General features: G+C 43.0%; 1 protein-coding gene across 1 annotated transcript in view; it reads right to left on the reverse strand.

Moving 5' to 3' along the window:
- The window catches only part of si:ch211-215c18.3 (uncharacterized), a 48,789-nt gene extending 25,706 nt beyond the window's left edge, over positions 1-23,083 (reverse strand). Inside the window, exons 1-2 of the mRNA XM_060912529.1 lie at positions 22,948-23,083; positions 22,509-22,574 (exon numbers count right to left, since the gene is read on the reverse strand). Of these exons, the coding sequence (XP_060768512.1) occupies positions 22,509-22,557 (49 nt within the window). The 5' untranslated portion in view covers positions 22,558-22,574; positions 22,948-23,083. The remainder of the gene's footprint in view (positions 1-22,508; positions 22,575-22,947) is intronic.
- Between the last annotated feature and the right edge of the window lie 551 nt (positions 23,084-23,634).

Genomic DNA, 23,634 nt, shown 5'->3' on the forward strand with positions numbered 1-23,634 from the left:
ATTCCTTTAGCCTGCTTAAGACATGCATGAGACGGTGCTCATGTTCCTCAAGTGTGTCAGCGAACACAATGAGATCATCAAAGAACACCAAGACTTCCTTGAGGTTGAGAGAGCCCACGCATTTCTCCATGACTCGCTGGAAAGTTGAGGGGGCGTTCATGACCCCCTGGGGCATTCTGTTGAACTCCCAGAAGCCCATAGGTGTAACAAAAGCCGTCTTGTGTTTGTCCTCTTCCTCTACCTCCACCTGATAGTAGCCCGATTTCAAATCCATAACGGTAAACCCTTTGGACCCTGTGAGAGCGGCAAAGGTTTCCTCTATGTTGGGTAAGGAGTATGCATCCTTTATGGTCTGATTGTTTAACTTTATGTAGTCGACACATAAGCGGATGACACCATTCTTTTCTTTACAACAACTATCAGTGAGGCAAAAGGGCTTTCTGATTCTCTTATAATGCCAGCACCCAAAAATTCTTTGAGATGAAGCCTCACAGCTTCATAATTGGACGGGTGAATGGGCCTCGCTCTCTGCTTAAAGGGTGTTGGATCAGAGAGATGGATCTTATGTTTGACTGCAGTGGTATGACCATAATCGAGGTCGCCTCTTGCAAAAACTTCAGGGATGGAGTTTAATTTTTTCGTGATCCGCTCTTTCCATTCCTCTGAAAGTTAAGAATCAGTGAAGTCAAAAGTTATTTTGTCGGTGTGGTTTGCGGAACCCATAGCTGTTCTTTCAGCTATATTGCTGGGGGGTTGTGACACCTGATTCTCTTCAGCTTTGTCTGATGAGGTGGATAAAGGAGAGAGAGAGTGAGGGATGGAAAGCTCTGCTATGCCGTGGTTTGGGGGAACTGTTATGTTGTGTGCTGCCTCGTTCTTAAGCAGAATGGGGACTTTGAAGCATGTTTGCTGAGGGCTTGACATGACATAACTACAAAAAGACAAACCGCTGGGTAGACTAGATCGAGTGGATGGCTCAACTAGGAGTGGACCTCCCTTGTTGGTGGGTACCCTTCTTACATAACCACTCAAAACCCTCTTTTCACCAGCTGGGATCACAATGGCTTTCTTACATTGTAGCTTTACTCTTCTCACCATGTCATTGGTTTGTTTGATCTGGCATGTGCTGTACATGTCCCAAATGAGGGGTATGTTGGTGCTTAAAAGAGCAGGACACTGCATTGGACCTACAATCTGGGACAACTAGAGCTAGTGTGCTAACAAGTTCAGCTTTACCTGTGATGTTTTCTGGAAACAGTATGCTAATCTCTACATAACCCAGGTAAGGTACATTTTGACCTCCTGCGCCCTCCACTTCGAGGATGTCTCTAAAGGGCAGAACTGGTTGGGAAGACAGGTAAGTATTGTGAAATGACTTGGAAATGGTTGTAACCTGTGAACCAGAATCAATAATTGCTTGGCACTGCACTGTTTCAATGTTAACGACAGCAACAGATCTTGGGCCTACTAAACCATTAAGGAGCTCATCCTCAGAGGTTTGTATGTGTCCACATTTAGCTCTCTTTTCATTGTGTTGTATCTTGGGACTCTCAATTCTCTCTTCGGCTCCAGTAGGTCCCTTTACTGGGAGCCTGTCCAGTTTAAAGGTAAGAGCGGTTTAGCTTTCCACTCATCTTGCCTTGCTCTTAATTATTTGTATTTTCTGTCCACAGCAGCTTTGTCGATTTGGTTATGACATACCTTGGCTATGTGGCCATCTTCACCACATCTAAAACAGAACCAGGCTCTAGGCTGAGATTTGTGTGTTACCCGATGAGCTTGTGCCTCAGCAATTGCACCAAACTGAAGAGTTCAGTTAACGACTGAATTTATATTTCTCCATCAAAACCCAGTAACCAACTTGAGATATACTATTAACAGGCTCAGTTGTAAACAACAAAACAGATGCACAATATGGAAAAAAAAGGAGTAATTCTGTTCAAAGTGCAAATAAAACAGAAAAAATGGGCCCAAAATAATAAACAAAAAGTCCAATGAAGTCAGTCGTACAGATTAGTCAGTGTCCTCAGTTCGTCCATATCCAGTGTGGGTGTGTGTATTAATCCTTCAATGTACAACTGTTTAATTGTTCATATACTTGTTCATCTACCCGGGTAGTGTGATTTTGTATCTTATCTGTATGATGTGATAGATGTGCTTTCTCCAGATGCACGATGAAGCTGCCTCTGATGTCACACCCTCCACGCATGTAAGCCGGTGTCCTGCTCCACGTCCCTTGGGTCCGGGCTCTGGCTCGCCATCCCAATCGACTCGTACACAACCAAAATAATTAACTCAACACGAAATAAAGTTTTAATCACTCTTCATCTAGCTATCAACACAACGTGCGCTCTCTCTCTCTCGGCTGTAGTATGTCTGCTAAGAACTAAGAGCGCGGGTGGCGCTTGTGCGAGTGAATGCACACCCTGCTGGTGAAAATAAGGAACTACAACTACAAACTCATTCAGACTATATAGCTCAACATGGTTAAACTGGAAATATTAGGGATTACACTGTGTGTGTGTGTGTGTGTAACTAAAGGGCGTTACACACACACACACACACACACACAACTGCATCTCTAACAATTAAAATATTGTGGAAAAAAAATCTCTTTTCCATCAATTATTTTAAAAAATGAAAATTTCATACATTCTTGATTTATTACACAATCTAAAATGTTTTAAGCATTTCTTTTTTGGGGGTAATTTATGGTCTACAGTGCAAAGAATTAAAAAACATCTCAAAATAGAGGATTTCATTTTGAGTTTGAGTAAAACAGTATAAATACCATGCGTCTCTCGGTCTAGTTCAGTACACTCAACCACAATCATGGGGAAGCCTGCTGACTTGACAGTTGTCCAGAAAATGATCATCAACACCCTCCACAATGAGGATAAGCCACAGTAGGTCATTGCCGAAAAGGCTGGCTGGAAAAGGTGCACAAGAAACAGGGACGACCACAGCCTTGAGAGGATTGTCAAGAAAAGTTGATTCAAGAACTTGGGAGAGCTTCACAAGGACTGAGGCTGGGGTCAGTGCATCAAGAGCCACCATGCACAGGCGTCTTCAGGAAAGGGGCTACTACTGTCGCATTCCTAATATCAAGCCCCTCCTGAACTAAAGACAATGTCAGAAGCGTCTTACCTGGACTAAAGAGAGAAAAAAACTGGACTGTTGCTCAGTGGTCTAAAGTCCTCTTTTCAGATGAAAGTAAATTTTGCATTTCCTTTTGAAATCAAGGTCCTAGAGTCTGGAGGAAGAGTGGAGAGGCACAGAATCCAAGGTGTTTGAAGTCCAGTGTAAATTTTTGCAGTTTATGATTTGGGATGTCATGTCATCTGCTGGTGTTGATCCACTGTGTTTTATCAAGTCCAAAGTCAATAGAACCATCTACCAGGAGATTTTAGAGCACTTCATGATTCCGTCTACTGACAAGCTTTCCGGAGATGCTAATTTCCTTTTCCAGCAGGGCTTAGCACCTGCCCACAGTGCCAAAACTGCTACCAAATGGTTTGCCGACCATGATATTACTGTGCTTTATTGGCCAGCCAACTCGTCTGACCTGAACCCCTCAAGAATCGATGGGGTATTGTCAAGGAGAAGATGAGAAACGCCCGACACAAAAATACAGACGAGCTGAAAGCTGCTATCAAAGCATCCTGGGCTTCAGTAACATCTCAACAGTGCTACAGGCTGATTGCCACCATGCCATGCTGCAATGATGCAGTAATTCATGGTAAAGGAGCCACAACCAAGTACTGAGTGTCTAAATGAACATCTCATCTCATTTTCTTCCGCTTATCAGGGGCCGGGTCGTGGAGGCAGCAGTCTGAGCATAGAAGCCCAAACTTTCCTCTCCCCAGACACCTCGGCAAGAACACCGAGGTGTTCCCAGGCCAGCCGAGAGACATAGTTCCTCCAGCATGTCCTGGGTCTTCCCCGGGGCCTCCTCCCGGGGGGACATGCCTGGAACACCTCCCTAGGGAGGCATCCAGGAGGCATCCAAAAGAGATGCCCAAGCCACCTCAGCTGATTCCTCTCGATGTGGAGGAGCAGTGGCTCTACTCCGAGCTCCTCCCGAGTGACTGTGCTTCTCACTCTAAGGGAGTGCCCAGCCACCCTGCGAAGGAAACTCATTTCGGCTGCTTGTATCCGTGATCTTGTTCTTTCGGTCATTACCCAAAGCTCATAATCATAGGTCATGACCATAGGTGAGAGTCGGAACATAGATTGACCGGTAAGTATGTTCAGAAGGTTGCTATGTGCAATGGAATAGACCCCTACAGTCTGGGAAAGAAGGATTTGTCATACGATCTTGAAAACTACCCTTCAGTCGAGTTCCCTGACATATCAAACTATCTGGTGTTGCAGACAACCTTCTACACCGCAAAACAGATGAAAGCGTGGAAGAGTATGGAGGCTTACAATTTTTTTGCATGTGGCTGGGTAAAGGACCTCGGTATCAAGTTGCTGCTGAATGAATCCTGTATTGCTTTTGCCCGTGTAAGTATGTTTTTTTAAGCTTTTCATTTGCATCTTTACACTGAAGCGCTGCAAGTTGAAGTGTAAACAAACAGTTTGCAGGGGCGTCATGGCTCAGGTGGATAAGGCGCCATACCATTAATCTGGGGACCCGGGTTCGATTCCAGCCCGAGGTCATTTCCCGATCCCTCCCCGTCTCTCTCTCCCACTCATTTCCTGTCTCTACACTGTCCTATCCATTAAAAGTGAAAAAAGCCCCAAAAAATATATCTTAAAAAAACAAACAAACAGTTTGCTTGATTCTCACTTGTGGTTGCTCTCATCTCTCAGAAAAATCATTCACAAAGATCAGAAACCCCTTTAAAGACCTGGATCTTAGTTAAAGAAGATGGAGAAGTGATCATGGTGCATTGTAACTGTATGGCTGGGTAAGAAAGGACTGGAGACCAGAGGTTTAAGCTGAGATACATGAAAGGTAGGGTGAACATGTTGCATGGTGAGTGGTAATGCCAGTCTTGATGAGGAAGGTTCCAAGGAACCTGGGTGCTAGCTTGCGAGAGACAGTCCTAAGTGGCAGGTAGTGCATGGAGAGCATAACTCGTTGACCTACTTGGTAGGTGGGTGCCTTGGAGCGATGTTTGTCAGCCTGCCTCTTGGATGCTAGGGCGGAGCGAATGAGTCTTCTCCGGGCCAATGCCCACGTCCTCCTACAGCAGCGTATAAAGGTCTGGGCTGAGGGTACGGTGATGACCTCCTCTTGGTTGGGGAAGAGTGGTGGTTGGTAACCTAGGGAGCACTGGAATGGAGAGAGATCTGTGGCAGAGGAAGGGAGAGTGTGGGGGCCGTCGTGGCTCAGGTGGCTAAGGCACCATACCATAAGTCTGGGGACCCGGGTTTGATTCCGACCTGAGGTCATTTCCCGATCCCTCCCCGTCTCTCTCTCCCACTCATTTCCTGTCCTGTCTCTACACTGTCCTATCCAATAAAGGTGAAAAAGGGTTGTGCTGCATCAACCAGGGTAGTCCAAGAATAACGGGGAAAATGAGGGTTGTTCATGATGTGAAGTTGTATCATTTGAGTGACTGCCTGAAATCCTTAGGGTGAGCAGGGTGGTGAAGTGAGTGATGATGGTCAAGCCAGTGCCATTGAGTGTCAGGACGGTGAGCGGGAGCTCAAGGGCGAGTAATGGGATTCCGAGATCCTTGGCCGTGGCGGAGCAGATCAGGTTCCTGTCCGCCCCCGAGTCAACGAATGCTTGAAGATGGTGATGCCAGTTGTTGTGCATGATAACGTGGAGCAACGGTCGATCAGCAGGGGACTGGTTCCGAGCATTGCTCACCAGGGCCCCTTGATTAACTGGTGGGCTTGTCCTTTTTAGCAGGCAGGCTCAGCAGATGTGCCCTTGCTGACCACAGTAGAAGCAGGCCCCCGTGTTCCGTGGGCGCAGTCATTCCTCAGCTGACATCCGTAACTGAGCTACCTGCATGGGTTCGATGGACGAGGCGGGAAGTGGAGAGAAGGTGAAGCTGAGGCGGCTCTTCTCTCTCCACCATTGTAGGACCTGAGCGTCGATACGATTGGTGAGGTCCATGAGAGTGGCAAGGTCTGACGGCAGTTCCCGAGATACCATTTCGTCCTTGATGGTATCCGACAAGCCATGTAGGAACGCGTCGACCTGGGCACTCTTGTTCCAATCACATGACATCGCCAATGTCCAGAACTCGATGGCATAGTCCAAGGTAGCTCAGGGCTCCTGCCGCAGCTCCATGAGCTCCCTAGCCACTTCCCAACCGGACAGAGAGCGGTCGAATGTTTGCCTCATTTCCTCAGAGAACTCCTTGAAGCTGGAACAAAAGGATGCGTTGGCATACCAGACCACTGTTCCCCATTCCCTGGCCTTGCCGGTGAGGAGCACGATGACATAAGCTACCCGGGAGCATTCTGTGGGGAAAGCCATAGGTTGTAGCTCCAAGATCAGTGAACGCTGAGACAGAAAAGATCTGCAGGTACCTGGTTCCCCGCTGTAGGGCTGAGGCGAAGGAAGTCTCAGTTTGTAGCGAGTGACAGTGGCGGGAGGTGAAGGAGGCGGCTGGGCGGGATAGGCAGGGCTTGGGAGTGCTGGAGTTGTGTGGCTAGAAGTTTGAGTGAGTTGGACAGGGTGGCCAGGTTCTGGGTGATCTGCTTGAGTTCCTGTTGGTGGGTCCCGAGGAGGGCTCCTTGCTGCTGCATAGCCGTTCTCAGATGGTTCAGTTCCGCTGGATCCATGTTGGCCAGAACGTACTGTTATGGAGATGAGATGTGGTGAGTAGGATCCAAGAGCAGAACACAGACCAGTAAATCCAATAATAAAAAAGATTTAGTAGGAGTAAACAATAAACCAAAAATAATCCAGAAAAAGCTAGGGACAAAAAATGAGGCAGGCAAGGACAAAAAAAAAAAAAAAAAAAAAACACTAGCATAAAAAATAGTCCAGACAAAAAACCCAGACAAAAACGTAGCACAACAAACATGAAAAAAGACAAAAACATAGTGCAAAAAACTGTGACAAGAACCAGTAAAAACAGAGAGCAAAATCCAAGAAGCAATAATGGCACAGAGACAACATGAAAAACCAACCAATGAGACATTCTGGCAAAGTCTCCTTCTGAGAATGGCCTTTTTAAACACAGCAGAGCAAACCAGGACTGGGAGATAATAAATCTCCGGAGTGGAAGTCCGGGGCGGAGCATGACACATACTGTATACTTTGCAAAGTCTGTGTGAACTGAGAGTCCTTATATGCATGAGCCTAGATTGTGCTGCAATCAGGAACAAGTGCTCAGCATCAATAAGTGTTAATGAGCATGGCATGAACTTGAGTTGCAGTCTGAAGCACATTGCTGCACACTGAGTGCAAACGCGCATGGATATGACAGAATAACCCAGAGAAATCCCACACAAACACAGGGAGAACATGCAAACTCCACACAGAAAGGCCCCTATCAGCCACTGGGCTCGAACCCAGAACTTTCTTGCTGTGAGGCGACAGTGCTAACCACTACACCACTGTGCCACCAGTGTTTAGTTATTTATTACCTCCACCAAGGAGGTTATGTTTTCAGTAGCGTTGGTTTGTTTGTTTGTTGGTTTGTCTGTTAGCAACATTACGGAAAAAGTAATGAACGGATTGCTCTGAAATTTTTTCCAGAGGTGTGACTGGGCACAAGTAACAATCCATTAAATTTTGGCGGTGATCCGGATCACCTTCTGGATCCCGGATTTTTTTAAAGGATTCTTGGCAGAGGTCTGCGCTCTCCGAGTGCTTTTCTAGTTTTGTAATTATTTCCAATCAGTTGTTTTGCTACAGATAGACTCCAGTCAAATTCGAGTGACATCTCAAGATCAAAGCCAACAGAATGCACCCGAGTTCCATTTGTTGCGGTGGCTTATCTAAGGATCTGAATAAATTTAAAGGCGAGATCGTTGTTGTTGTTGTTGATGTTCCAATAAATTAGCAAAAAAAACTGAAAACATGATTTTACTTTGTCATTATGGATTAAGTTTATTCCAGGGTACTGGAGAGGAGAATTCGACCAATAGTCGAACCTCGGATCCAGGAGGAACAATGCGGTTTTCGTCCTGGTCGCGGAACACTGGACCAGCTCTATACCCTTCATAGGGCGCTCGAGGGTTCATGGGAGTTTGCCCAACCAGTCCACATGTGCTTTGTGGATCTGGAGAAGGCATTCGACCGTGTCCCCCATGGTATTCTGTGGGGGGTGCTTCGGGAGTATGGGGTTCGGGGCTCTTTGCTAAGGGTTGTCCGGTCCCTGTACGAACGGAGCAGGAGTCTGGTTCGCATTGCCGGCAGTAAGTCAAACCTGTTCCCAGTGCATGTTGGACTCCGGCAGGGCTGCCCTTTGTCACCGGTTCTGTTCATAATTTTTATGGACAGAATTTCTAGGCGCAGCCAGGGGCCGGAAGGAATCCTGTTTGGGAACCACAGGATTTCATCTCTGCTTTTCGCAGTGAATGATGTCCTGTTGGCTTCTTCAAACCAGGACCTTCAGCATGCACTGGGGCGGTTTGCAGTCGAGTGTGAAGCGGCTGGGATGAGAATCAGCACCTCCAAGTCCGAGGCCATGGTTCTTGACCGGAAAAGGGTGGCTTGCCCTCTCCAGGTTGGTGGAGAAGTCCTGCCTCAAGTGGAGGAGTTTAAGTATCTCGGGATCTTGTTCACGAGTGAGGGAAGGATGGAGCGTGAGATCGACAGGCGGATCGGTGCAGCCTCCACAGTGATGCGGTCGCTTTACCGGTCCGTCGTGGTGAAGAAGGAGCTGAGCCAAAAGGCGAAGCTCTCAATTTACCGGTCGATCTACGTTCCGACTCTCACCTATGGTCATGAGCTTTGGGTAATGACAGAAAGAACAAGATCGCGGATATAAGCGGCTGAAATGAGTTTCCTTCGCAGGGTGGCTGGGCGCTCCCTTAGAGATAGGGTGAGAAGCACAGTCACTCGGGAGGAGCTCGGAGTAGAGCCACTGCTCCTCCACATCGAGAGGAACCAGCTGAGGTGGCTCGGGCATCTTTTTCGGATGCCTCCTGGACGCCTCCCTGGGGAGGTGTTCCAGGCATGTCCCCCCGGGAGGAGGCCCCGGGGAAGACCCAGGACACGCTGGAGGGACTATGTCTCTCGGCTGGCCTGGGAACGCCTCGGTATTCTTCCCGAGGAGCTGGCCGAGGTGTCTGGGGAAAGGGAAGTTTGGGCTTCCATGCTTAGACTGCTGCCTCCGCGACCCGGTCCCGGATAAGCGGAAGAAGACGAGACGAGATTATGGATTAATGTGTAGTGTAGGTTAATGACCTAAGAAGAACAAGAACAACAACTTTATCACACATACACTTAAGCACAGTGAAATTCCTCTCTGCATTTAAAGTGCTAGTCTACGAAAATGATGATAGTTTATTTCAAACACGTAAACAAACAATGAATAAATAAGCAGATAACAAGAAAAACAAAACAGCATTTGCAACAAGAACACATAAAAAGCCACTAAATTAGAAAATAAACCTTAAATAATATAGGTAATAATAATATATCAAAATCAAAACAAAAGAAAACAAGACAAAAATACAAACAAGGACGCACTAAGCAGTTTTGAGTTTCCATGTCCGAAAAGGAGTGGGCTGAAGTAAAAACTTATTTAATCCCACCCCTCTACTTTAGTCAATATAAATTATCGAGCTTCCTTTACATATATATATATATATATATATATATATATATATATATATATATATATATATATACACACACACACACACCCCTACACTGTATATTACTTATTACTTCAACTATTCAGATATCAATTCTCTATGACTATCATATAATTAATGAATTATATGTGTATATCCATATGTCTACACACAAGTTTACTACAGATACCACACTCACAATGGAGAACAAAATAAAAACAAAACAAATAGATGAAGACTCAAAAAAGAAAAAAAGAAAATTTACACAATAAACAGCCAGTTATGATTAATCCCCTTCATCCTTATACCTTGTGAAAATCAAATTTTTGTACATCTTTTTAAACCGCTTCATGTCTGGACATCCCTTGAGCTTTACTTTTCTTGGTTGTGCGCACCCTATAATTTTTAAATTTAAATAAACCCCTTAAATTATAACTCCCTTCTTTCAGTGAACAGTTTTTGAATATTATGTGGTAGTTGATTATTGTTTGCTTTGAATAATATTTGTGCTGTTTGATAGTCCACCAGATCTGCAAATTTCAGTATTTCTGACTGTAAGAATAATGTATTTGTATGATCCCGATAACCAGCCTTGTGTATAATCCTTATTGCTCTTTTTTGGAGAATGAATAATGAATTTATTGTATTTTTGTAATTATTGCCCCATACAGTGGTGCTTGAAAGTTTGTGAACCCTTTAGAATTTTCTATATTTCTGCATAAATATGACCTAAAACATCATCAGATTTTCACACAAGTCCTAAAAGTAGATAAAGAGAACCCAGTTAAACAAATGAGACAAAAATATTATACTTGGTCATTTATTTATTGAGGAAAATGATCCAATATTACATATCTGTGAGTGGCAAAAGTATGTGAACCTCTAGGATTAGCAGTTAATTTGAAGGTGAAAATAGAGTCAGGTGTTTTCCATCAATGGGATGACAATCAGGTGTGAGTGCGCACCCTGTTTTATTTAAAGAACAGGGATCTATCAAAGTCTGATCTTCACAACACATGTTTGTGGAAGTGTATCATGGCATGAACAAAGGAGATTTCTGAGGACCTCAGAAAAAGCATTGTTGATGCTCATCAGGCTGGAAAAGGTTACAAAACCATCTCTAAAGAGTTTGGACTCCACCAATCCACAGTCAGACAGATTGTGTACAAATGGAGAAAATTCAAGACCATTGTTACCCTCCCTAGGAGTGGTTGACCAACAAAGATCACTCCAAGAGCAAGGCGTGTAATAGTCGGCGAGGTCACAAAGGACCCCAGGGTAACTTCTAAGCAACTGAAGGCCTCTCTCACATTGGCTAATGTTAATATTTGTGAGTCCACCATCAGGAGAACACTGAACAACAATGGTGTGCATGGCAGGGTTGCAAGGAGAAAGCCACTGCTCTCCAAAAAGAACATTGCTGCTCGTCTGCAGTTTGCTAAAGATCACGTGGACAAGCCAGAAGGCTATTGGAAAAAATTTGTAGACGGATGAGAACAAAATAGAACTTTTTGGTTTAAATGAGAAGCGTTATGTTTGGAGAAAGGAAAACACTGCATTCCAGCATAAGAACCTTATCCCATCTGTGAAACATGGTGGTGGTAGTGTCATGGTTTGGGCCTGTTTTGCTGCATCTGGGCCAGGACGGCTTGCCATCATTGATGGAACAATGAATTCTGAATTATACCAGCGAATTCTAAAGGAAAATGTCAGGACATCTGTCCATGACCTGAATCTCAAGAGAAGGTGGGTCATGCAGCAAGACAACGACCCTAAGCACACAAGTCGCTCTCCTAAAGAATGGTTAAAGAAGAATAAAGTTAATGTTTTGGAATGGCCAAGTCAAAGTCCTGACCTTAATCCGATGGAAATGTTGTGGAAGGACCTGAAGCGAGCAGTTCATGTGAGGAAACCCACCAACATCCCAGAGTTGAAGCTGTTCTGTACGGAGGAATGGGCTAAAATTCCTCCAAGCCGGTGTGCAGGACTGATCAACAGTTACCGCAAACGTTTAGTTGCAGTTATTGCTGCACAAGGGGGTCAGACCAGCTACTGAAAGCAATGGTTCACATACTTTTGCCACTCACAGATATGTAATATTGGGTCATTTTCCTCAATAAATAAATGCCCAAGTATAATATTTTTGGCTCATTTGTTTAACTGGGTTCTCTTTATCTACTTTTAGGACTTGTGTGAAAATCTGATGATGTTTTAGGTCATATTTATGCAGAAATATAGAAAATTCTAAAGGGTTCACAAACTTTCAAGCACCACTGTACCTCTGCACAGTAACTTAAATAAGATGAAACCAGGGAACAGTAAAGAATCCGGAGTGAATTGTGATCTAGAAACTGTTTAACTTTGTTTAATATTGCAATACTTCTTGATACTTTGGATTGTATGTTTTTATATGTGATTTCCAGCTGAGTTTTTCATCAATAGTTGTTCCAAGAAATTTGATTTCCTTAACTCTAACCCCATCTATTTGAATATTTGTGTGTTTGTTTTGTTGTTACCAAATAATATTACTTTGGATTTGTTCAAGTTTAATGATAATTTGTTACTGTTGAACCATGTTATTAATTTACTTATTTCTGTTGTGATCTCCTGCAATAGTTCCATTAAATTATCACCAGAAAAGAGGATATTTGTATCGTCAGCAAACAAGACAAGCTTCATTACTTTAGATACACTACATATGTCGTTAATATATAGTATAAAAAACTTTGGTCCTAACACTGACCCCTGGGGAACACCACAAGTTATGTCCAAACATGAGGAAGAGCAATCTCCCAGCTTCACAAACTATCTCCTGTTACTTAAATAGCTTTTAACCCAGTTTAAAACTATACCCCTGATGCCATATCATTCCAGTTTTTTTATTAATATGTCATGATTTATTGTATCAAATGCTTTCTTTAAATCAATGAATATTCCAACTGCATGTTTTTTCTGCTCTATGGAATTGGTGATTTCTTCAACTAATTCTATTAAAGCCAGTGATGTTGATCTATGTGCTCTAAATCCATATTGACTGTCACTAAGTAGTTTATGTTTGTCAATAAATTTATCCAATCAGTTATTGAAAAGTTTTTCGAGAATTTTGGAGAATTGCGGAAGTAGTGAGACAGGTCTGTAGTTTGTGAAGTGGTGTTTGCTCCCAGTTTTGTACAGAGGAATGACTTTTGCTGTTTTCATTCTGTTTGGAAATGTACCAGTTAGAAATGACAAATTGCATATAAATGTGAATGGTTTGGATATTCCATCAATAACATTTTTCAATATCATGTCAATGTCATCACAGTCGGTAGATTTTTTTGTTCATACATTTCCCAACAATATCAACAATTTCTTTTTCTTCCACTGCTGTACGGAACATTGAAAAAGAATTATTATCTATCAAATTGCCCAGATTTTCAGCAGATGTTCCTGGATCCGGGATTTGTTCTGCTAAGATCGGTCCTACGTTTACAAAGTAATGGTTAAAACTATTAACTACCACATACATATTATATTCATCTTTGTCATTATTAAGAAAGTACCTTGGATAATTTGTATATCTTGACCCATTTTTTTATAATACTGTTCAAAGTGCTCCAAATTACTTTGATATTATTTCTGTTATCGTTTAATAATTTCTTATAATATTCTTTCTTAGCAGCCCTTATATTAGTTAATTTATTTTTATAGTTTTATATCTATCCTCTGCCTCTTTAGTTTTCTGCTTTATGAACTCTTTATACAATGTATTTTTCTTTTTACAGGCATTTTGTAAACCCCTTGTAATCCATGGACATACTGTATGTTTGACTTTTTTACTGTATTGAACAATTGGGCAATTTTTATTATATAATGATATAAATATCCTCAAGAATTCCTCATATGCTTTATTTATGTCTTTTAGTCGGTATATTTCATCCCAATTTTGTGCCAGCAAGTCATTTCTAAAAGTGTTAATTGATTCCTCTGATCTAAGTCGTCTGAAAAGTTGCGTTTTCTGGTTTAATTATTCCCAAATTTTGTTTCATAAACTGAGAAAACTGGTAAATGATCACTGATATCATTTATCAATAGTCCACTTACTAAATGGTCATTAAAACTGTTAGTGAATACACTACCGTTCAAAAGTTTGGGGTCACCCAGACAATTTTGTGTTTTCCATGAAAAGTCACACTTTTATTTACCACCATAAGTTGTAAAATGAATAGAAAATATAGTCAAGACATTTTTCTGGCCATTTTGAGCATTTAATCGACCCCACAAATGTGATGCTCCAGAAACTCAATCTGCTCAAAGGAAGGTCAGTTTTATAGCTTCTCTAAAGAGCTCAACTGTTTTCAGCGGTGCTAACATGATTGTACAAGGATTTTCTAATCATCCATTAGCCTTCTGAGGCAATGAGCAAACACATTGTACCATTAGAACACTGGAGTGATAGTTGCTGGAAATGGGCCTCTATACACTTAGAGATATTGCACCAAAAACCAGACATTTAGTAGAATTTAGCTACGGTAGAATAGTTATTTACCACATTAGCAATGTATAGAGTGTATTTCTGATTAGTTTAAAGTGATCTTCATTGAAAAGAACAGTGCTTTTCTTTCAAAAATAAGGAAATTTCAAAGTGACCCCAAACTTCTGAACGGTAGTGTATATTGTCTATGAGGGTGGCTCCATGTGAGGTGATTCTGCTGGGTCTAGTAATTTTCAGGAAAAAGGCCATACTGTACATTGTGTTGATAAAATTGTCTGTCATTTTGTGTTTATTTGGATTGAGCAGATCAATATTGAAGTCTCCGCATATGAAGACTGTTTTGTGACTCACTTTTGAGTACATTTCCTCTATCCAGTTATTGAAGACCTCAATACTAGAATCTGGAGCTCTCTATATATACACAACTAACAATTACATTTTTATGTTTCTCTCTGCAAATTTCAACTGTTATGCATTCCAGTGTGTTGTCAATTACTGTTGATATACTTTCCATTACATTGAATTTCAAGCCCCTATCCACAAATATGGCCACTCCCCCTCCACTCTTGTTTTGTCTATTTACGTAGTTGAATTCATAGCCCTCCAGCTCAAAGTCCGTGCCTTTGACGTTATGTATCCAAGTTTCAGATTTTGCTATAATGCTGAACAGATGCGAAAACTGTTGTAGATATTCCTTGATGAGATTGAAATTTGCATACATGCTTCTGCTATTGAAGTGGATAATTGAGAGTTTGCCATCTGCTTTAATGCTCCGATTGAACTGTTCATCAGTGTAATAACAGCAGTTGTTGTTAATGGCAGAGAAGAAATTATTGTCCGGGTCTGTGTCATATTCCAAATCCTGTGATTTGTAATCAGTGTACTCAAACAATTTTAGCTCCAGTAAATCCTGTTCTGTAATCCTCTGAGATGTGTGGCTTATGGTCCCGCTCATGATGGTCACTGATACTTTTCCAAGTCCTTGATGTTTTTCACAACCAATATTTTGGCCTCCTCAGGTGTACCATTTAGTTTAATAAACACTTTACAGTTTGTAGTCCAAGTGTTCTGAATTTTCCTCTGTTTCTTTAAGGCGCGTGCACTCCTGGCTATACCCGCATTGTGTTTGGTCAGATGGTCATTTATGTAGACGCTGGATCCCTTCAGCTTGTACCCCTGCTTTAATAGTGCGGTCTTATGTTTCCTGCTGACAAACCTCATGATGATGGTCTGCTTGTCGCTGGTGTTCCTCCTTGGTAGCGGGTGGCAAGCCTCGATGTTATCGCAGTCCAGGTGAATTCCCTTGGACTGCAGGAAAGCAGCTACCTGTTGCTCCACGGAGCTCGCATCCAGCTCCCCGGGCTCCTCCCCGCTGATAGCGGTCACCGCCCAAGCGTATGACCGAGGTTTTACCTGGAGCCCGGTGACGACAACGTCGTTCATTCTGGAGTATTGCTCCAGGTTGGCTACTCAGCTTTCCAGGTCGGCAATCTGCTTGTCTTTCTCTGCATTCTGGATCCTCAGCGTTTTCACTTCCTCCACCAAGTCCAATATGTTCTTCTGCTGCAGCCTGACAGCAGAAACTTCTTCGGTTATGAAGTCGAGTGACTTTTTTATGTCATCGACTTCCTCAGCAGTGGGGATCTTCTTTGGGCCCATGTAGCCCGGTAGCAAGTTGCTGAGACAACCAGCTTTCGCCGTCAGCTGTTAGCACAGCCAGCTGTTCGCCTCACTGCCTTTCTGAATTTTCCCGCCAGAGGAAGAGGAAGACGGAAGTGACGGATGCTCGCACGCAGTGACCCTGCAGTAATTCTGTATTACACATCCGCAAGCACGAACCAAAATACTCCCATGCATCCGGGTGAAATCGTCCATTGATTGCCGGTGTATCCTATAAGGCAGTCCACTGGCATCCTAAATATCTAACCAAAGAAGCTAACTGTCCTAGCTAGCTCTTCTGAGACATGCCGGCCTTGAGGCGACTGGATAACTCTGAACTCGCTACAGACAAGCTGCACGAAGCATGCCCCTGACAGAAGTTATAACTTCAGACCAGGATTGTCTCAAAATAACCTAAAACAAAGAAAAAACAAACAGTGCTCCAAAGGAAAGGCAAGGCCCAGCTGGAGCACTCTTCCTTAGCCAGAGACTGCACGAAATTAACTAGTAGCCAACGCAAACAGACGTTCTCACCTCATCCGCAAAATGACCTCAAAATGACACCACCCCTGGAAATTATACCTTATAAAACTAGACATGCTAAATAGTTTACTTTCTAAATTGTATTTTAATACGAGACTGGGAACATGTTCTATTTAGCTGGAAAAGTTTGGCTCTTTGAGTTCGCCATGACACAAATGCGTTCCTGGCAAGTTACTGTTAATTCAAAGGAAGTGACATCATATGCGCAATGCTTGAAAGTTTGCAGCATTTCTGGCTTCGTCTGCTTTGCAAAGTATAGCACGTTTTCAAGGTTTTTATTCCATAACAAAACTAAAACCAAAGCATGCCTCCCAGTGATGGAACAACTGCACACAAGGCCCCGGGGCAAAACACCAATCAGCCCCCCCATGGCGAAATTGCAAACAAACAAATTAGGAGGCTTGCGGCATAGGCTGTATCTAACAAAAAGCAATTTTTAAGAACATGGCCTTTGGACCTAGCCATGGCGAAATTGCAAACAAACAGAAGGCCTGCGGCATATAATCAGGCTATATTAGAACAGAACTTGCTCAAAGTTTTTTTTTTATTATTATTTTTTTATAGGCCTACATAGCCTGTATTTTCCATTCATTTTTTATTATGTTCCAAATAGACACTAAACAACAACAAAAAAAAAAATCCAGCAATCATGAATGATACACCCTCATTGTGTAAGCACATCTTCAACTACAAAGCCGACACGGAAACCTGCGTTCGTCATTAAAAAGGCATTCGACGCACCTTGCGCTCCGCAAAATCGTCGACTATTTGAGGGATGTTAAGCGCTCTTGCTCGCTCATTCTCAATTGATAAAATGGCCAATCCACAGAGTCTCTCTTGACCCATTGCGCTCCTGAGATAATTTTTATCAATTTTAATTTGGAGAAAGAGCGCTCTGCTGTTGCAACTGAGACGGGGAGAGTGAGAAAAAGCAAGAAGGCCGTGCACACCTCACTAAATGTAGAAGTTACTGCTGGATGATCTGCTACCAGTAACCTGGCCAGGCTAAGCACAGATGTGTGTCTCGCTATCTGCTTCTTGAAACAAGCCCTAAATGACACTAGTTGACCAGGAAAGCTGGAGTCAATATCCCGACTATAGTGATCACACAGTCGACGGGCCACTTCGTATAGCTCCTCGTCCTTGGCATGCTGGAGCGTATTTGGATGAATAGCCTCAAACAAATGAGCAGTCCGATTTAAACTGACAAACCTTTGTGACAGCTGCTGAATGATTACATCAAGGCATGCATAGAACACATTCACCTGAAAATAATGTTCTGCATCGGAAAGCTGACTGTCTTCACTAAGGTGATCAAAGTGGCGCTTCATTTTTTTTAACCTGGTGGCTACAAATTGCGTTTGACTGCCCCATTTCACAGCCAATGCCAGAGTGGAAGCCTTTGCCTCATCAAACTGCTCTCTCTACTCCTGTAGAGTTTGTACAGTATTCTGCAATAATGCAGACGCTTTGAGGAGCTCAATGGTCTTCTCATGCAGTAACTTTGAGATTGCATTAGTGCACTCCAAAATCTTTGTCTGAAGACTGATTAAAAACATGAACTGAAATTTAGTAAAGTTTAGAGTTTGCCTCCTCTTTATTTTTCTTTTCCTTCCTCTTTTGTGCCCCACTTCTACTTTTAAACATGATGAATTCGTTTCTAGTAGACAACCAACAACTGCAACCAGGCATGCACCTTCCTAGTCTTGTTGTATGTCATCAGATGGATGAGGACGTTAGGCAGCCTTTAGATCCTACCCATCATGCATTGCAGTTTTTTTTGCAAATTCCTCAAACGAAAAACAACTAAATAACAAAGGAACAGCTTAGTTTAGCTTGAAAACATTACAATTTAAGTTTGTTTAGGGATTTCACAGGTTTTTTTTTATTATTTTTTTTTAACCATGATAAGAATGTGTAGCAAAAATGAGAGATATATAGGTCAACTAGTCTGTAATCATGTGAAAACCTGTAGGTTTCAAGGAATTTCCAATGAAATCGCGTAAGGCACATTTATTGGGAGGGCCTGAATGTCAAAGGGTGGGGCCCTGTACGGCTAGGGGGAGGGCCCAGGGGCAATGGCTCCACCTGCCCCCCTTTTAGCTCTGCCCCTGATGCCTCCTAAGAGGTGTGTCCTTCAAGGCTGTTCAAGTGTAGCCAATAAAAAAAGCAGATTTTCGATCCATTATAGCCCAAACTCGGCAGGACACTTACGGAACGAATGGGTTTAATTTGTACGCACAAAGAGAGGTAAGCCAACAGGATGGTTTGGCGTCTGCTCCGTACATTTTGAAAAAGATGCATTTGTGAGGCAGATTCACATAAAAGGATTTGAGCGATGTCTGGTATGCGGAGCAGTTCCCACGATCTGGAAACAAAAGTCAGAAGTGCCATCTCAAAGAGCTCACCGCACAGGAAGGGTCAAGCTTGTGTTCAGCCTGTTGCTTGAATATATTAGTTGTCCTTAATCTTTTATTCTTTTCACTGAGCAGTTCTGAAGTTTTATCCAAGGCTAAATAATAGAAGTAAATTGGCACTTCACTTTCAGCACTGGAGCTGGCAGGAGTGGGTGGCATGTTGTGCCATATGCATTGTGCGCAGCAAGTGCACAGCAGCCAGGGATTTGTTTGGGTTCACCTCCAAAAAGAAGATCTTCATAAAACTACAACTTTTTCTGGTTCTAACAGTACCAGTTAGGACCATGTAGACCCTTTCTATTTTGTGGTACAATGTTAAACAGAGTTGTGTGTGTGTGTGGGGGGGGGGGGGGGGGGGGGCAGCATTCAATTACCGTTATTTATTTTTTACTAAAATCACCATATCTCTGCAACCATAAAAGAGTTTTTTTCAAAATTCCAAAACCTATGATCTTCTTCCTGTCACATCTGCACGCTGTGGCGCGTGCATCAGTCAGACGTTCGGGTGCGCTCTGGACTGCGCACGCGTGCCAAGTGGACTCTCACATGCGTGCTGTTAACTATGCACACCTGCACAAGATGAAGGTGCAATCAGTGCACCTATATAAAGACTCTGAAAACACACGCTCACTGTGAAGTATTGTGCTATGTTACATACACATTACTGAGCCTTAGCTCCTGTTTTCCTGATTCCTGGGGTTTTTTTGTGCTTCCATCTTTGCCTGTGCTCATCTGTTTGTGCCACACCCAACCTTTTGCTTGTTTACCGTTTTTGATCTTTGCTCGCTGATTTGGATTGTTTGCTTGTTGGCACCTTTATAAATAAAAGCATTTTCTGCACATACATCCATCTCCAACCCTTCCCTGACACTTATGGTGTGCCTTTACAGAGAGCTGATTTGAAGATGAATTGAACCTGTTTGAAATTTTAAGGTAAAGTCTCTACAGTAATCACGGAATTGGCGCGAAGGAAAAGGCCATGGCAAGATTAATTTATAATCGCTCTCTGATAATCTTTTCTGTGCATTTCTGAATTTTGTCGTTGCCCGTTTGTCCACTGAAACACGTGCGACGTGAAATTGCACCTAAAAACATGAGTTCAACATCAAATGAGTGGACACGCCATCCTATTATCTCTCTCAACGAACTCATCATTTTTTTCCTGTCTTCATAGGCTCTGAAAGAGATTCTCTCACAACATGAGCGAAGAGTAAGGAGATCATAGATTTTGGAATTTTGAAAAAAATCTTATGGTTGCAGAGATACGGTGATTTTAGTCAAAATAAATAACGGTAATTGCGCGTTATATAGGTGCACTGATTGCGGCTTCATCTTGTAGGTGTGCATAGTTAACGGTGTGCATGTGAGTGTCTGCTCGGTGTACGCGCAATCCGGAGTGCGCCCGAGAGTCCGACTGATGCACGCATCACGGCGCACAAGTGTGAAGAAGATAATAGGTTTGGGAATTTTGAAAAAAAAAAATTATGGTTATACAATGATTTCAGTAAAAAATAAATAATGGTAATTGTACGCTGACCCCCCCCCACACACACACACACACACACACACAACTCTAACATTGTACCACAAAATAGAAAGGGTCTACATGGTCCTAATTGGTACTGTTAGAACCAGAAGAGGCTGTAGTTTTATGAGCAACTTAGTTTTTGGAGATGAATCCTAACAAATTCCTGGCTGTTGTGCGCTCGCTGCACACAATGCATAAGGCACAACGCACCACTCGCTCCTGCTGGCTCTAGCACAAAAAGTGAAAGTGCCTATTTATTGCCATTATTTAGCCTTGTGCCTACCAAGTGAGGTTACAAAGATGACAATTAGAAAAAAAAAAGAGGTACTGCTTTATCATAACTGTGAAAATTGAACACCAAATCAATAAAAAAAAATGAATATGCCAACTATGATTCGCACAATGTAATAACTTCCTGGTTTCCAGAAAACTGCTCGAGCAGCTGTTGCTCTTCTTCTTCACGAGTGACTTGGCTTGCATATCTGTCCGCCTCTTTCTCCATGGCTATAGGTTCTAAATCGTCCTCAGGCAACCACCCAAAGATTGAGGACAAATTTGAAGAGCTTTCGTCGTCTTTTTCAAAAGAATCAGTCTCAAGAATGCACGCCATTGCAGAGAATAGTACAGAGTCTGTGTGGACACAAAAGAAGGCAGTGGCGCATATGACGTCACACATGTAGCACCGCTGACCTGTAAATCGCTACGATCTAATAATGGCAGACAAGTGATTTTTGGACCAGAATTCAGCCGCAAAAAATTTATTTTTCGAACCAATTTTTTATTTATCTGTGAACTTTACAACCTATTTGAATATATCGGACACAGAAAACCTGGGATTTTATGACGTAATTGTCGTTAGACTCGCACTTTAAAGTGCATATCACGGGTAAATTCAGGAGCAAGATCAATGTAATTCTCCTATTTTATATTAAACTTTGGTCAAATATCTGTCACATTTTGTGTTTTGTGCAATTTTTTTTACCTTGCGCAATACCAGAAAAATTCAGTTGAAATCAAACCATTTGAGGCGAATTCGTCCGCCTCTGAAAAAACTTGGCATTTGGATTTCCTGGGAAACACTGATTTTCGTGACGTCGCGTGCGGGATGCCTCCCTCTGAATCCTACGTCAGCGCTGGTTTGTTTATGAGAAAACGACCTGGTGGTTTTCTGCAAATTTCTTCAACGTTATCGCGTAATTATTAAAATGGTTAACAGATGTATCATAGGAGGGTGTAGCAACACCAATCTTGATGGGATTAGTACTCATCGTTTCCCACATTGCGTCAGGTGACAATTCCACATTTCAATGCAAAATTGCTAGCTGCTAAACTTGGTCTACACAGGCTGTGCACTGAAACCGTGCAAGCTCGCGTGTTTCTGCAGGTGACGTCACGAATCTGGCTCCAGACTCCCTTGGGATTTTTCCAGACGTGTTTTGTTATTTTATTTTTTTCTGCTGTAGACAGATGGCCTTGTGCAAAATTACCCTTCTGGATGGGTGTGTAAAGGGACATACTTTCATATTAAAAAAAAAAGAATTTGGTCCAGGATATGCACTTTAAGCAGTGAACACACACATGCACAGACACATAAGCAATGAGCACATACACATACCCAGAGCAGTGGGGCTAGGGTGCACTTCAGCCCAAGACCACCCCATGTTAACCTAACCGCATGTCTTTGGACTGTGGGGGAAACCGAAACACCCATGCAGACACGAGGAGGACATGCAAACTCCGCACAAAAAGGCCCCCGTCGGTTGTGAGGCTCAAACCCGAAGGTTCTTGCTGTGAGGCGACAGTGCTAACCACTGCACCACCAGGCTGCCCTCATACATATATATTGTGTATATAACATAGTAAAATGTGTGTGGGGGGAGGGGAACTGCACCCTAAACGGTCTGAATACTTTCTTAACTCAGAGTATATAAGGTAATGGAAACAGACGTTTACATGTTAACTGTCACGCCCAAAGATGGAGGGGAGGAGCCATCTGGAGATGTTTGCTGATTTTTGATCTATAATGTTAAATAGCTCAATATATTGTGTTTAGTGTCCTGGCAGCTATCATAAATCTATGAATCACTGAATGGATGATTATTTAACATGTGTAAAAGCAAACTCGTTGGAAATGAAGTGTAAACACTATGGCAAAAGAGGAACTTACCCACCAGGGTGCATGCGGTTAGTGGAGGAGAATGCGGAGTCATGGCCATCTGATCAGACCCTATTGCTTTAAAAAACAGTTACTGCCGTTAGAAAACATTCATTGTTCAGAAATGATTCAAAATTGTTCAGTTGCGACAGCAAGGCGTGCCAGATGTTTCAACACCGCAGCTCTGCTCGTGAGCTCTCTCTCTCTCTCTCTCACACACACACACACACACATACCAAAGTAACAGGACAAAACAGTCGGTCTGACCTATCCCCTATAATAACCGTCTCTCTATGTCACATTACGTCATATGAACAGGTTACATGACCATCGCGACGCTCTGTGCTCATGCAGCTCTAGGAACAGCAGCGCATAGGATCAAATCCGCATTGTTTAAAGGTGACCGGTAAATAATGACAAAGGCAATTTCATCTCTACATTTATATATTACCTGAAAAGTGAAACGCAGAACTGTAAACACTGTCAAGATCTGCAGGTCGGGATGCTGCGGTCACCTTAAAAATGACGACGAGGATGATGATGAGGTTGAGGTTGAATCCCTCCTGCTGCTGTTTTCTATTGAGGTATTTCACTCACGTGACCAAGTTATGTGACGCTGCCATTTTGGACAGCACGGCTCGAATCAGTTTGAATGCGAGGAAGGCGACAAACGAAAAACATAAAAGAAAAAGGAGCGAGATGCAGAAAACACCTTCACTATCCAGTAACGTAGGGCATTTACAGGGCGAGCAGAGGGAGAGGTATTTGCAAAAATTGAGGTTAGCAGGCTTAGAGAACGATGTTTACCTGCTTCCACCAGGATTGTTCACTGACAGCTAAGATTTGTTCACGTTTTCGTTTACTTTCGGTCCTCAGGATAAACAAAATGTTATTAAATGTCATTGAAATAACTTCTTAGTCTGTTGAGACATGGCCCGTTATAAGTTTTTCCTTTACTGTATTTACTAGTTTACTGAGCGCGCTCCGTGGCGGGCTGGCTGGCGCTAGCTAGCTAGCGCTCCGGGGCTGGCTGGCGCTAGCTAGCTAGCTAGTGCTCCGGGGCTGGCTGGCTGGCGCTAGCTAGCTAGCTAGCGCGCGCTCCGGGGCTGGCTGGCTGGCGCTAGCTAGCTAGCGCGCG

The sequence above is a fragment of the Neoarius graeffei genome, chromosome 28 (genome assembly GCF_027579695.1).
Source record: "Neoarius graeffei isolate fNeoGra1 chromosome 28, fNeoGra1.pri, whole genome shotgun sequence".
NCBI lineage: Eukaryota > Metazoa > Chordata > Actinopteri > Siluriformes > Ariidae > Neoarius > Neoarius graeffei.